This window comes from Mastigoproctus giganteus, chromosome 3 (assembly GCF_048544385.1).
Source record: "Mastigoproctus giganteus isolate SK-2022 chromosome 3, ASM4854438v1, whole genome shotgun sequence".
Lineage (NCBI taxonomy): Eukaryota > Metazoa > Arthropoda > Arachnida > Uropygi > Thelyphonidae > Mastigoproctus > Mastigoproctus giganteus.
The window spans coordinates 209,582,371-209,598,166 of NC_143577.1; the positions used below are offsets into that span (position 1 = coordinate 209,582,371).

General features: G+C 38.4%; 1 protein-coding gene across 1 annotated transcript in view; it reads right to left on the reverse strand.

Annotated features, from left to right (window-relative positions):
- Nucleotides 1-15,796, reverse strand: part of pros (homeobox protein prospero) — a 174,774-nt gene that overhangs the window by 33,892 nt on the left and 125,086 nt on the right. The window contains exon 3 of the mRNA XM_090369603.1: nt 429-3,162. Within this exon, the coding sequence (XP_090225729.1) occupies nt 429-3,006 (2,578 nt within the window). The 5' untranslated portion in view covers nt 3,007-3,162. The remainder of the gene's footprint in view (nt 1-428; nt 3,163-15,796) is intronic.

Genomic DNA, 15,796 nt, shown 5'->3' on the forward strand with positions numbered 1-15,796 from the left:
TATATATATATATATATATATATGAGTTATTCCAGTTTTTTTAAGCCAAAAATATGCAAATCAGTGCATATTTTTCAGGAACCCTGAACGCACACTTGTGCAAACATAATACAATGGCTCAATACGGTCTAAGACGCTGATGAGCCTAAAATTCAACACCAACGACATATATATATCTATAACTTATATTAAACTGTATCGTATTGTAACCTAATCTGATCACATTATTAGTGAAGGGCTGAAATATGCAATTTTAGGAAGCTAAAATATATGTTCTTAAAAGTATTTAAGAAAATTAATAAAAACAATATATTTTTAAATCAATATAGTTTAAAATACATTACTGAATTCAAACACTTTTCAAAATTCAAAATTAAACTTAAGCTATCGATATCAAGAATAAAGCTATGACAGAAAAATATATATACCAAGAAAGGATATCAATGCCATGCCTAACTCGTAAGATGGACTGTCTCCTGGGTCGGAACCTTCTCCATTATCAACTTGTTTGTGGTGGGCGAAATGAAGAGAGTCCGGAGAGCCTCGCTGTGCATGCGAAGAAAGGAGCGATGAATGCACAGAAGGACTGTTGTGAAGTAAATTGTCCTCGTCGGCTGTTTCGTGCAAGAAATGTCCTAGGCGGGAATGATCGTAATGGAAGCCGGTAAACACTTCAGACTGATGAAGACTAGGGTTTGGGATGGCAACAGATGTTGGCAGTGTCACAGGCACCAAGGGAGGGGGCGGCGGGTGATGTGGATACATGCCTTGTGGTGGTGGTGGTTCTGAGGGCATACTACCCAGCATAGGATACTTAGGGCTCGTGTCCGACTCTTGGCCTAACACTCTACTTACAGTACGTGGCGTTATACGAGTGTCAGTCACCTTGTGGCGTTTCTTTTTAGGAGTCACAACCAGAGACATTGCTTCTGTTTGTTCTGGTAACTCAAGTGGTATGGAACTTGGGTTCGAAGGAGTTGAAGTTGGTCCTAAAGGAGTGTGGACAGGTGACTGATAAGTCGGTCCTACAGGAATGCCGGGAAGTTGTTGGGGAGTACTGCAGTAAAAAGTGCTTGTGGGAGGCTTCAGAGCTGGTGGATAAAAAAAAGCAGGTTTTGGTATCGACTCTGGAAAAGGACTTGTCCTTTGACTCACCAGTCCGTGTCCATTCACACGACTTCCGCGGTCTATCACTTTCGTTCTCGGAGACTTTCTATCCAACATCTGAGACAAGAGTGTTAGGTCTTTTGGGGGTTCGTTTTCAGCATTTGCTACTTTCACCAAAGCCCGGCGTTGCACGTACCGTGATACTACTGAATCAATGACTTGAGTGAGAGATGACGACATCTCTGCTTTTAGCGATTCCACCAGCCATTCGATATCTGGACTAGAACCTTGGGTACCGACTCGAGAGGGAGGACGAACGATGCACGACTGACGGATTTCTTGTACGTGTGGTTTCACTTCATTTTCTCGGGAAATCTTCTCTTGTTCCGATACCATTCTTCGCATTTCTTCGTAGAAGTGCATGTGATCTTGCTCTGCATAAGCTCTGTTAGAAGTAGGTCTCGGAGACAGCCTTCGGTTTACATCTTTATTTTCATCAGAGTCCTGAGAAAGTGGAGTCTGTACTTTCAACTCTTCTTCTTGTTCTTGAACATCACACACTGGGCTGTTCCGATCTTGTCGACATTCCACATTCGCCGGTTGTCCCGATGTACGAACTTCGTCACTGTTGGAAGAAACGTTGTTATGTTCCGCTTCATCGTCTGTACAGTCAGCTTCAATAAGCTCTAGATACTGCTGTTGCATAGCGAGAAGTTGTTGCTCCATCTGACGCAACCTTAACTTTAAACTCTGCCATTCCTGACGTTTTTGTTTGGGTGCGGGCTGGCCGTCATCTTCCTCTTCCTCTTCTTCTTCTTCCACACCGTTTAAACTACGGCCAACCTCGTGTTGCTGTGGTTGATATAGTTTGCGTTTCTTGCACCCGTTTACCGGAGCTTGCTGTTCTGATCCGGGTCCTTGGCCACCTATGATTCTGCCAGGCCCCTGCAGCATGTTAGAGACAATGTTTTCCACACGAGCACGTTTCACTTCTAAAGCGTTTGTAGTTGACCACGTAGGAATACCGCCGGAGTTACTTGTAGGCATACTTGGGGGACGGAGGGGATTGGGACTACAGCTCGGACTAGGAGAAGAGACGGGAGTAGTTATAGGCGATCTTGCAGCCAGAGAAGGGCCCGTGTCCTGCTCGTGTTCTGACATCCTGCTACTCGCTTTACTATCTGAGTCTTCGCTTTCCTCTTTCTCGGGCGTCCTACTCGTAATTCTGCTTCCGGCTCCGCTCGGCTCAACACCCTCCCCCAGCGTCTCCGAGGCATGACTGGCGGAAGTCGGCAAACTCCCTTTCAAGAGGGGACCAAGCACTACACTCGAGTGTGGGCCGCCGCTAGAGGGGCTGCTCCGATCGGCTGGTGACACACTCCCGCCACCATTGTAATCTCCAGAGATGTTGCTCTGTTTCCTGCCTTGCAGAATATCCCGCAAGAGGTGCGTGTTCTCTGCCACGGGGGAAGCTGGCGGGCTGTCTCCACTGCGCATGTACAACTGAGATAGTTCTGTACCTGTCCCATTCAGGAAAACACCGACTCTGTTTCCAACGGGGGTGTGCGCTGTCGACATGGCTAAGGGCATTCCACACGCTCCTGCAGACACCGGGCTGGTACCGTTAACTCTGCCGTCTAACGTAGGGTCAATCAGCATTCCGGGATCCTCTTTAGGGTGTCGTCCTAGAAGGTCACTCAACATTTTATTGCCAGCGACCATAGTGTAGCCATTATGGTGAAACTGAAGTCCAGGTGGTCGCGAACTAAAGTTTGGGATACTCGCGTAACTGTTCCGCGGCTCACCAGCGTCTACTCTCTGCCGCACGCGTTTCGTCTTAGTTTTTAAGGCTTTCTCTTCCATCGGCATTGTTTCGGCGTCCTCCTCCGATGACATCATAAGACGAAACAAGGCTTGCGATTGGACGGCTCGGGTTGGGTCCGTTGTTTGCGGCCCACTCAAGTTGGCTGCGCTTCCGACTTAACGTGGCTGAACCGCAGGTATCATGACCTGAGGAACCGGGGTCACGCCTCGTTGCTTTTAGGATTCACCCACCTACACATACATAAAAGAAAAGGCAAAAAAAAAAACAACATATTGAGAAAACGCAATGGAAATATGAAAAAGTTATTTAAAAAAAAAAAAATTTTTTTTTAAATATTTTAAAATGAATTATATTCTTAAAGAAGGGATCTACATGTGATATTTTAAATGTTAAGTGATTTTGCTGAAAATTTCAATAAATCAGTTTTTTTATTTTTGTTAAAAAAAAAAAAAAAGTGAATTTTTTAAATCTTTAACTGTTCAAGTCTGAAAACTAGTGCAGTCACAATGTGGTCTTTTCGGAAGTAAAGGAAAGAAACTTTCAACCCAAAAAAAAAAAACCCTTGCTTGACTTTATTGCTTATATTTCTCACAATAGTAAAGAATTGGTTATAAATCAAAAGCACAACCTTGTGAATGGCATGATGATTCCCAAACACCCAGCAGAAACCATATTATGATGGTCGATAAATAAATATTTGTCAGTTAACCGGTTTCGTGATAATAGTCTTGGATACTTAAATACGAGCCCTAGCCTTTACCTTTCACGTGAGGAAACTAGACCTAGTGAAACCGGAAACTGAGTTGGCACATTTCCGCTCTCCACCTTTTTCCCTTTGTTTTCGCCTATAGAAAACAGTGCAAGAATACAAGGAACATGTAGCTTCTCTCTATTTCGACACTATTAAGCAGTATAAGTCTTGCATGCTTTTACAGCCTTGAATAAAAAGTCCACAACTCAAGCAAAGATGTATTTTCTTTGTGTTTGTAATAAAATGAATAAGTACTATTCCTTTATATTATTATTTACACCAGAATTCTGGGTGAATAAAGTAGCAAAAATCAATACTTCTAAATTTTCTAACAGTAGATTTAATTGTATGTATGTATATATTACCAAGAAAGAAAAGCTGAAAGAGAGTATCCATTACAGAATAAGAAATTTAAAATATTACTATCCTTATATCCATGGGATTAAAACTGCTGATATTAAAGCCAAAAATGACTTATTTTGCGTTTTTGGAGTGTTCGTCTCAAAAAGTTATTATTGCATTTACTTTACTTTACTTTACTTAGTGTTCGTCTCAAGAAGTTATTATTGCATTTACCATAGACGGATGTTCATTTGCGACTTACAATATGTCCCAAGTTTTGTGGAAATGCTGTTTCAGTATTTAAGTAACAAAAACATCTTCTAAGGAAAATATTTATACTTTATTCTTATTTTCCACGTTGCTCGTGTTTTTCATCATTATATAATATTGGCGTAAAAACGCCATAGAAATGTCATTATGTACGAACAGACAAATAATTCGTTAATTCTAAATTTTCCTTTGCGATACATCATTTATATCCAGTGCTACCTTGCGGTGGTGGATGACTGATTGCGCTGACATAATACCACTTTCTGATTTAATTTCCGTTCTCGATCCATTTTATGTTTTTTTATATATATATATTTTTTTCATTTTCATTTCCTTTACGTGTCATTCGCGCACACACTGGCAAACTAGGGAATTTATGATTGGGCAAGCCTTGGAAAATGGAGAATACAAGACAGAAAATTAAACTAATGACGTATGTTTAGAATGAGATGGGCGTTTGGACCTTAAGACAACGCATTTCACTTATAAACGTCTTAGCCTAATGGTCCCAAGATTGTTAATTTATTCAACAACGAACCAAACGGTAAGACAAACTTAATAAAAGCTTTCGCTCAAAGAGAGTTTTGTTACTTGCAATAAAGAGTGAGATGCCTTAAAGATTTGAAAGAAATATCGAAAGTGAGCATGCCAAGTAATTTTACAGTAATGAGTACAATCAGAAATGCGAGGGAAGGGATACACGGTGCAATTCGTTTCGAAGGGATGCAATGGAAAAGTAGCGTCATTCTCGGCGGAAGCCTACCTAGTTCTGAGGTGAATGAAGGAAGTGGTGTCTCGGTGTCATATCCTCCGCAGTCAGGCAGCGGAGTTCCCAGGGCAGGGTGAAAGTGGAGAGGGGTGGAGCGTGCCAGCCTGAACAGATTACCACGGCCTAGCTCTTCCGGTCAGGAAGTTGGCTTCCTCCGTACAGTTCTCGACTTTATAGAAAGGTGGATCTGGTGGGATGGTCTAGAAATACGGAAATTCTTTCCGAAACATGCTAAATCTCCCATCACTTTCCTTTCGCCTTCTCAGAACAAGAAAGCTCTTTATTAAACGGTATCTTCGAAAACGGCATCATTTTTCCTGTGATTTCAGTAGCTGGAAATATTTGCAAATCATGTACGAAGCTAATTTTTATCATATTCTCTATGTGATATAGTGATTTGATTGAAACAGGGTGTGTTCATTCAACGTAACAAATATTTCTAACCAATAAGTACAATTAATAGAATAGCATGGCATACAGATTTTTTTTTCTCTATTAGACTTACAGAGCACAGTTTCTATTAGGAAAGCATTTCTTTCGGAGTTGCACTGATCCTTTATAAGGAGCATCTTACAATGACTTACTCGGTATCGCAATACCGCACGTCCCTCTTGAGAAGTGTTCCTGCTGTTTATTCTCAATAAGATTGTACAACCGCGACAGCTGTTTATATAGTGTTGCTATTTTATTAGAGGGTGGGCCGAAAGCAAATCAGTGCAAAGTTGTCAAAACCTTAGTTGACATAAAGCTACAGTATGAGAGATGCCAGGTGGTTGCAGAAGTAGAAACTAAAAAAAAAGCTCAGAGGTTTACGTCTAGAAAATTATAAACACTCGTACAATTACTAAAAGCAGGATATGTGACCCTTTTAATAAAAAATAAAAATAAAAAAAAACAGTTTTTTTCCCGTAATGGTATTAAACAACCATTAACAGACGGCGCCATCTTATTTATAGATCAAGACAAATAATACCAATAAGAAAGTGAAATTTATTTATAGTAATGCAATACTGAAGAGAAAGGAGTTGTCTCGTTTCTCAATGTCATTATGGAAAAGGAGACAATTTTAATATAAACTTCATTCGTAAGCCTGGTCTAACAAAATAACACATTTTCTGTATTTTATTAAATATTTATATATAGTTAAAAGTTATTCGTAAAACTGTTCTGTTAATCTTGGGCGAGTTGAAGGTTTGAAACTATAAATCACAAAACTTCTTGTATTATCAGGATGTATATACATACGAACAAAATAAATTTAGAGAATGAAAGAAGAAATAAATGGAGAAGAAACGTTGGTTCGGTAACTTTGGAACTGAACTGTGGTGCGTGTAGGATGCTTGGTACAAGTATCCTGAATGGTTTAGAAATAGATGGTGGAATTACAGATCTCATTTGAGAAACAACAGAGAAAGAAGTTAGTTTATGAGAGAGGAGTTAATTAATTCGGCCTAATGAAGTAATGTTTAAGAGGTGCTGGCAGTACCTTGTAGGCACACTTATAAGCAGGTAAAATTTGTGCACATGCTAATCCAGAAGTATACATAAGTACGCTTATGTATGCTTATCATAAACGTGGGTAAATGTAAATTATTTCCTTTTATCATAATTTCTAGTTTTTATTTTATTTTATTTTTGTATTACGCACAACTAATCATATGTTTAATATTAATATTTTATAATTGTATCCATTTTGCTTTATTCCTTGAGGGGATATTGACCCCTGTATGATAGTAGGATAATTATATTGTCTGTATGCCAATTTTTTTTTAACTGTAAATAATATCATATACCAAGATTTTAAGACTTTCTTAATGTTTGTGATTTATATTTATATATATTATTTCAGCTTACTCGTAGATTGGAAACAGACTCTGCCTATAATGAGCGTTTAATTAAATAAAACAAAATAAATGTGGAGACAGTAATCCATGGTAGGGAGATTTGAAATTGTTCAAAATTAACAGCAGCTCAGAGGAAAGTAATGTCACGATCAAAAGAATTATTCTTTGGAGGCAGGGGAATATGTTTATTTCAAGAAGAAATGTTTACAATTAAGATTATCAGCTAAAAGGGAAAGAACAAAGCTTTTCCGCACATTTGAAAACAAATGACCCTTTATGATGAAGACAAGACGCCATAAAGTGAATGAAAAATATGTTTCGTGTATTTTCACTGGCAAGAAAAACTTGCAATTTCTTATTGAGATGCACCTATCAGCACCTGATACACACCCGAAGCCCTTTAGCCTATTCTCGTTCCCGGTGATCTCACGTAGCATCTACACATACGACACTCCAAAACTGCATAGTTTTATCGGGAAACCCAAGCTTCTAATGCCACAACATTTCCTAATTACTACTAACAGACCGTAATCACCGCGATGCATGCCAGACGCACTTCGAGTATGTAGGTAATTTCGTAACTTGGAACAATTGTTACTATGGCAACCTCTAATGTCAGAATTAATCCCCTAAAGGCTATGGATGGACGAATGACCCAAGGATTAGTTATTCAATACTGGAAGGTGACAAATGAACAGTATCTCCTCATGTGTCAGAGAAACGATTTCTAACAAATATTATAGCACAAAAAATACGTGTCACTGGAGAGAGGGGGTTCCCGATGAACACATAAGATCACCCAAACTATTTATATTATTAGAGGGGATCTTTGTTGTTACCTCTGAAATTAAAACTTTTGGCGTGCAGCAAAATACTTAACAAATATCACCCAGCAGACATCCCACAAGTGTCAAAAGAATTACCACTGGTGGCCTGGGCAACGTGGGACGCAAACGGATCGTTATGGAGTCTTCGCAGATGTAGAGTTCGGTCATTTACTTTTTAGATTACACAGCTGGTGCACATGATGTTCACTTAATGAAACATATGAGCACAGTTCTATTTCCTACCTGATGGAATTACCAAAAGCCATTTTTTTTTTAAATTGTTTTCTGTAATTTTTTCGAACACATGTTAGAATTTCAAAAATTGCATAAAAACATTTACCATGGTGCAATGATTGGCATATCGAATATATCACGACTTTCAATTCCTAATAATAAAGTGTAAGTGTTTTAATTGGTAATTTGTCATTATTTTGTGTTGTTATACACTGCTTGAAAAAATTAACAAAACAAAATGTTTTTCATGAATATTTTATCATGAACAGTGTCGCCGAAGGCGAATATTTGATGACAGGCACCATGCCATGCAAATTCTGAGTATCCAATAGAAATTGGTCTACCACCTTAGAGCCACACATTATGCAACTTATTCATGCCTATAAAAACACGGGTTACGGCGACATCATTTCATTCTCGTTTTTTGGTTTGCTCAGTGGGATGCAGTTTCAGGAGAAACTGCATCCCACTCTCATGCAGTTTCAGGAGACAGGAACCATTACAAGAAGAGCTGGCCAAAGTCGCACGACGGCTACGTCAACTAGAACAAACCATTATCTGACTCTAACAGCAAGGCGGAAACCTATGATGTCCTGTCATCAACTCTCTTGATGTTTCTGCGGCCATGAGTGAAAACATTTCCAACCGGAGTGAGTAAAGAAGGCCCAATTCAAGTGGACTCTACACAAGGAAGCCAGTGGTTTGTATCCCATTAACTCCAAACTACAGCAGAGCTCGTCAAAACTGGTGCGATGAACACGTGACTTGGAGTCTTGACAAATGGGGTATAGTTCTATTCTCTGATGAGTCCCGTTTTAGCCTACAAACAGATTCTAGACGTTATTTCATTTTGAGACAACGAGGAATGCGATACTATTCCTTCCTTAACATTAGAGAAAGGGATACTTGAGGTGGAGGCGGTGTTCTCGTGCGGGGCGGAATAATGATCAACGGCCGAATGCGGCCTCTTCATGTTTTTGATAGGGATACCGTAACTGCGCAGAGGTACCAAGAACAGATCCTCGAACATTATTTGCGACTTTTTTAGAGGTATAGTTAGCCCAGATTTTCTTTTCATGCACGACAACGCCACTGCACAAGTGGTGGTGGAATATCTTGAAACTGAAGATATCCAACGACTGCCGAGGCTAGCAAGATCACCAGACTTAAATACGGTCGAACATGTGTGGGACGCCCTTGGGCGTCGTATTGCATGCCGACAGCCAACTCCTAGGTCACTTGGTGAGCTAAGATCTGCGCTGGTGGACGAATATTATTTGTTGCCACAGCATCTTATAGACACCTTTATATCGAGCATGGCTTATCGCTGTCAGGCCATGTTTAGCCGTTGGAGGGGATCATACGCCGTACTGATGTCATGTGACCATATTTTAGAGCATCCTGTATCGACTTCTGTAATGTGACCTTTTTAGAAATTCTTATACAATCCCTATACATGTCCCTCATACCTGTCCGAAGTTTCTCGCTGTCTCCATTTCATGGCTATTCTATGTACACCACCATACCACATTTTGTCCTGCTTCCTCGCAAGCTGTACAGTTACACCAAGTTTTCTACGTGTTCTGTTCATTTTGTCGAGCTCTGTATTATTAAGGGAAAACGCTTTTTCTTTCTTTTTTTTTTTTTGAAGGGAATAAAATGTGATTAATGGGTTACTTATCTCTCGAAGAAAAGTGTTTTTACTGCATATAAAACTAGAATTAACGAAACAGTTCTTTAAAGCTATACAAAAAGAGGGAGGCTGTTTTCGGTACACTGTTTCATTATTTCTTGACTTAAGTGATGCAAAATTCCACTGATGTTTTCAACGGACCACATATCAGTGAGGAGCTGCTGTTGACAATCTTTTTGAAGTCCTTCTGTTTTTAGATGCCTAAATAAGGTTTTTCAACACTCTCGAATGCTAACAAAACTTCCACTTCTTTCTGAGACAGAAGTTGTAAAATTATTATCGTACTGAAGCTCCTCGGTGATAGCAGTCCGTTGAAAACATCAGTATGGAGTTTTGCATCGCTTATCTCAAATTATGAAACGGTTTACCAAAAGCAGCCTCCCTCTTTACAGATAGCTTTAATAAACTGTTTTGTTAGTTCCAGTTTTATATGCAGTAGAAGCAATTTCTTCGAGAAATAAGTAACTCATTAATGACATTTTTTCTTCCAGGTGTGAGATTACCTTTTTGGCTTCGGGTTTTAAACAAATGTGTTCACAGTCATGTGGCTTGACTGTGAACATCCACTCTTTGCACAGAGCTTGAATACTTTCTACAGAGTGAAAAGCAGGGGAAAAGGATTCATTAAGATGGGATTACTATGGAAAAAAAAAGATACCGAAGAAGATGGAATGAGGCAATGATGGTAGATTAATATTAGTATGATGTTGCATTAGGTGTTGTTGTAGTAGAGTTTGAGGAGCATCAGTGACTAAGGCGATATTACTCCGTGTATATTGTTTGTAAACTGCGTGTGTTCTGAGGTCGATTTTCTGTTTGCTGGACGAAACACCCGAGTTTCTGGGAGAAAAAACCATGCTACCGTCACCTGAGACCGACTAACCAAGCCACGTTATAAAAAAGGCCCATAAAAATTCCTCACGTCGCTGAGGTCTGAGACTCGAACTCAGGTCTTTTTCACCAGTGTGTGGAGGACGGCGATCCTATGAACTGTGCTACCCATGAGGGTGTGTTCCATAAGGGATTCATGTGATGAGCACAAGAACGCGCAAATTCATGTATGGATTAAAAAAAAAAAACTGATATTCTAAACTAAAAAACTAATATTCTATTATTGAAACTGTTTGCTGAATATGAAGTGACAAAAATTTGAAGTGATATAATCAAAATAAATTACATATTTGCAATCAGAAGTTAAAAATTGTACAAATTTACTTATTTGCATTGAACAACAGAATTTTTTTTTAAATGTATACTAGTGTAATATATGCCTACCCCTATGACACATAATACACGTTATTTCGATTTATTTAAAAAAAATCAATATTAGTCAATGTTTTTAATATAATGGAGGCTGTCTGTATCTCCACCTATTTAATGAGACTGAATGATGTAATACATACCTCCAAGTATTGTCTTAAATTACAGTTAACAGAAATTTAAATTAAATTGATGAATTGTAATATAATAATATTAATATTCAAAATATTAATATATAAGTTTTTTTTCTCCGCTTCTTATGAATTTGATAGGAAGCATTTTCAACGGTTTCCTTGGAGAATGTAAAAACTTTAATGGGTAATATGCAGAATATTTGACTTAACAATGGACATTAGCCAGAATTATTCTTGTCTTAATGACATTACCTATCTGATGGAAGTGCTCAAAAGAGGCTAAATTTTCATTTATTAGAAACGGAAGTCTGACAGTCGAATAAGAATAAGACAAAAATAGTGTTGAACAATAAATGCTTTTTGCACCTGTTAAAAAGTCTTCTTTGTTCTTCTACAGCTCACACACAAATATCGCAGATTGTGGGCTGCTCGAGGTCACGTGCACAACTTTACACACATATTGAGATGTGTGTAACTTTTATGTGATGAGCTAGTTTTCGATGATCCTATATTTTACTCTTTAAGGACACAAAACGCGATTTGGGAAGTAAGGATTATCCGAAACTGATAAACACGATTTCGAACGCTTTATGATTCCTTGTTGAACTCGATTATCCGAATATTCATTAAGACATATCTGAGGAATCACTCCTATTATAAAAGAGGATTTATTTCTGTTTCCTGTGATAAAAATTTACCGAATTATACGTACTGAATAAGAACTAGTCATTAAAAGAAATGCTAACCAAAGATCAATCAAAATAATATACTAATGCCTCCAAATGATATTTAGACTACCCTTTTCCTCTTTTTTTATTTTTCATTTAATTTCATATTAATGAAAAATATAATTTTAATATATTCGTTACTTAGGTTATTACTTTTGGTGGTAAGTGATTCAGACAACTTAATATAGGAATATAAATCACGAGGGGGGAGAAAAAAGCTTTTAATCCCTAAAGGACTCATAACTATGTTTCGCATTACAGAATAAATACACTTCGAATTCTGGCAGATTAAAGAGACCGGAAAGGATTTAGCAGAAGTTTGTATATGCCTAACAACTGCCGTAACACCTAACTTTCTCTATTCACGTTAGTCTCGTAGAAAGTTAGCGAAATGAGGATGACACAAAAATGTGGCTACCTATAAGCCAGCGTCACCCAGTCTATAAAAGAAAAGGAAACATATGCGCGAGACGTGACCCTGGTGGCACGCTAGTTGGTAACGCTCCCGAGCGTCTTTCCCGTGAACTGAAGCAGAAAGACACACTGTCACAAACAAGATTATACAGCCAGCTCTAATTTGATCCGTAAACCTTCCAGCTGCAGCAGCCTCCCACTTTCCCACACCCTCGCAGCCGTTGGCATGCATGACCCTTATTCCAGGTGTTACAGAAAAGGAGACTACTGCGAAGCATCATGGGGGTTACCTAGATATCAATGAAACTTTAATGGCACGGCTACTGACTGTTTAAGGAAGCCGTTTGGTAACCAGTGAACAGAAAGTTAAAACTCTATATGAGCCATGTGGTTTGGCTTAAGACTAACAGTGTAGGTGCCAATTAACGCACCGCTTCGCCTCTAAGTGTGCCCAGCCAAATTTATATAGTTGGGAAGCATATTATCCCTGTGAATATTGCGTTTACGGTTTCCATAAGTTAAGCAATAAATTGAATTTGCATCGCAAGAACTGGTGGTGTGAATACAAGTAGACCAAACGGCAATAACACTAATAAATAAAATATAAAAATAAAATTAATACGAAACTATTACATCAAATTTGATAAATTAAAACAAATCAAAAATAGAATTTTTTAATATAATCAATAAAAAAATAAATTCAAATCGGAATAAGATGCAATGATCAAGGTGTCGAAATAAGATATCGTTTGTGCATAACGAAAAGTTCGGAAGGGGGTAGGGGTTATAGTCGCAGCTTCTGGTGATGCAGGTATGGCATTAGTTGCCGGTTCTGACCTGCACTACACAATAAATACTCGTCTGGTTTTCAACTGGTCGGAGCATTACAATAGTGATCCCTCAACCCAACTACCTAATTAGGTTAATTGCCCCTTTTGCAGCCTACTCTTTGTAGACTGCAAAAAAGGGCAAGGGCCTTCTGGGGCAGTGGATCCAAATTAAGGAACAAAATGTAAACCTTCGGGATAGTCATAATTTGGTCGTTCTGCTTACTGAGAACAAAACATCGTTTTCAGGTAAACAACCAACTAAAAAGTGTAGTTAGGGTAATTCAAAGTAAAGTACTCTAACGAATAAAATTTTGCTCCATAAAGCAGGACAGCAGCAAAATTATTATTATTGTCCTTCCATGAAAGCTTATAAATAAATAAATAAATTTTCTGTTTATACTCCGGCACGACAACCAAGTCATTAGAGTTTATAATAAATCGTCAATACAAATATTTATCGTATTCAGTAGTCACGGGCTTGAGCCCCGGTCCACTCAAGGAACGCGTGCTATGCACTCTCGCTCCTGACCACTGGGCTACGTCAGGCCTAATCTGGTCAGTCGAGGGGACTTTACGGTAAAGCATCGATTTCTCTATATTCAATAGCCTCAAACACGAAGCTGAAGATAAACAGATGAAATAACCTCACATGCTTTGAGAAGCATATTCTACAATAATAAGAAGCTGTCAAAAGGGCAGCTTCGATTTCGGACTCATTTCAGTAGTTGGAGGGGGGGGGATCTCTTTTTGATACCCTCCCTGCGTTACGAAGTTTTGCATCACAATGGTTACGTCGCTGGCCAGTGGGCACTAAACAATGGTCCAGTTTTCCAGAATGGGTTAATTAAGAACTGAGATTAATTCTAGCTGCAAGTTATTTCCCAAAATAAAAATTTCCATCAACACAAAAAACTAAGAGTAAACTTACCTCTTCGTTGCGTACTGGAACTGTGAAACTATAAATTACATTAGATATTAACCTATCGTAATCACTATTACAATAATTACGTGTTCCAAACAAATACTGTTCGTCATACTTCTAACTGGATTGCTGAGGGCGCTGCCTTAAAGAATTAACGGAGATGCAGCTACTTTGTCATCGATGATATGACGTCCACTTTGTGTGCTTGTAGATGTTCCAGGTGGTGACTGTGCAAAGAACCATATCTCTATGTAGAACGTAGATAATGTTCCAGATAACAAAAACAAATGAGTGCATTATTAAAAAAATCTTTAATTCTGTTACGAAACTGTAATTGCAAGAGTCGTGTGACCCCTTTAACAGGAAATTATCTTGAGTAAACAATCTTGGATTACGGCTGATTCGGTGACACTCTGAAAAGCGCATCAAACTACGGCTGACAAGGGGCCCTGAATTCTCTAAGGATACGACATTAACCTATCTCTGCTGTTTCCCCTTCCACTCGCTCGATATAAAATGCTTCCTTCACAAATTAAGATGTTAATGTTGAATGAGGAAAACCACTAATTAGCGTTATCTCGTTTTCATGAAATATTAACCGTGTTAACTGTATAATTACACGAAGACGAAGTACTTAATAACTTAATAGGTCAGAACTTATTTAAAACTTAATTTATGAATAAAACTTTTTAAACAAACTTTTTTATCTTTCGACTATGACTGGTAGAAAAGTGCTGCATTTTTTATTTCTTTAAGATAACGAAAACTGTTCCCTTGAAGCTAGGAGGTTGACGAGAACGCAGAAATTCTCGAAGAACTATTCTTTTAACAAAGGTGTTTTTGCAACAACATTTGAATCGCTATCCTTTTCGAAGGTTTTCCTGTAATAATTATAATCACTAATTTTCTTTAGTCCTTACGGAGGTGTCCGGAGCAACTCTTTAACTGTTGATCAAGATTTGCAAGGTATAAACTGCAGGTGTCAAACTGAAAGTAACACTGGATTTCTAGTGGTATCGAGATTATTAGAAATATGTATTGCCAGGAATGGTAGGCATAAACATCACAACGTTGTTCTGCACAAGAATGAAAACATGTGACAAAGCAAGGGTAGTAGTATGACAGAAGACCATGGTTAAAGAGAAACCATTAATTTCCTCTGAGAAGAGAGAGCGGCTAAGTTTGGTTTATTAAAGTTAGTTGAATGTAAAGTGAACATGTACATTTGTTTAAGGGTAATGAGTCAATAATTTACAAATGCATTATCGAAAATTGATACTTTGACTGTAGTTGTTGAAGTAGAGTTTTAGGCACGTCAGTTACTGAAACCATATTGCGCCGTATATACGAGTATTATGTTCTGTAAATTGCGTGTGTTCTGTGGTCGATTTGCCTGTTTTCTTGAAGCAAAACCCGAGTTTATGGGAGAAAAACTATGCAACCCTCGCCTGAGACCGACTAACTCAGCCATATTGCGAAAAAACACACCGAAAAATTCCTCACGTTACAGACGGGTTTTGAACTCAGGTCTTTTCCACGGCTGTAGGAAGGACAGTGATTATATCAACTGTGATACTGTGAAGGCGACAGTTTGGTATGGCTCTTAGGCAATTCATCTTTAAAGAATCTCTTCTTCAAAGCTTCATGAACGTCTCTCACAGGCAATTTCATCGAAACTTTTATCATTTCAAGGGGAATTCCACAACGGTTAGGCACACTATTATTTATATCTACCCACAAATTCAAACTTTTTTAGACTATGCTGATGAGATTAAGCTATTTGTCCACTCTAATTATTCCAAACCGGCAAAAGTAATCGCGGCAGAAGCGATGAAATACATTCAAA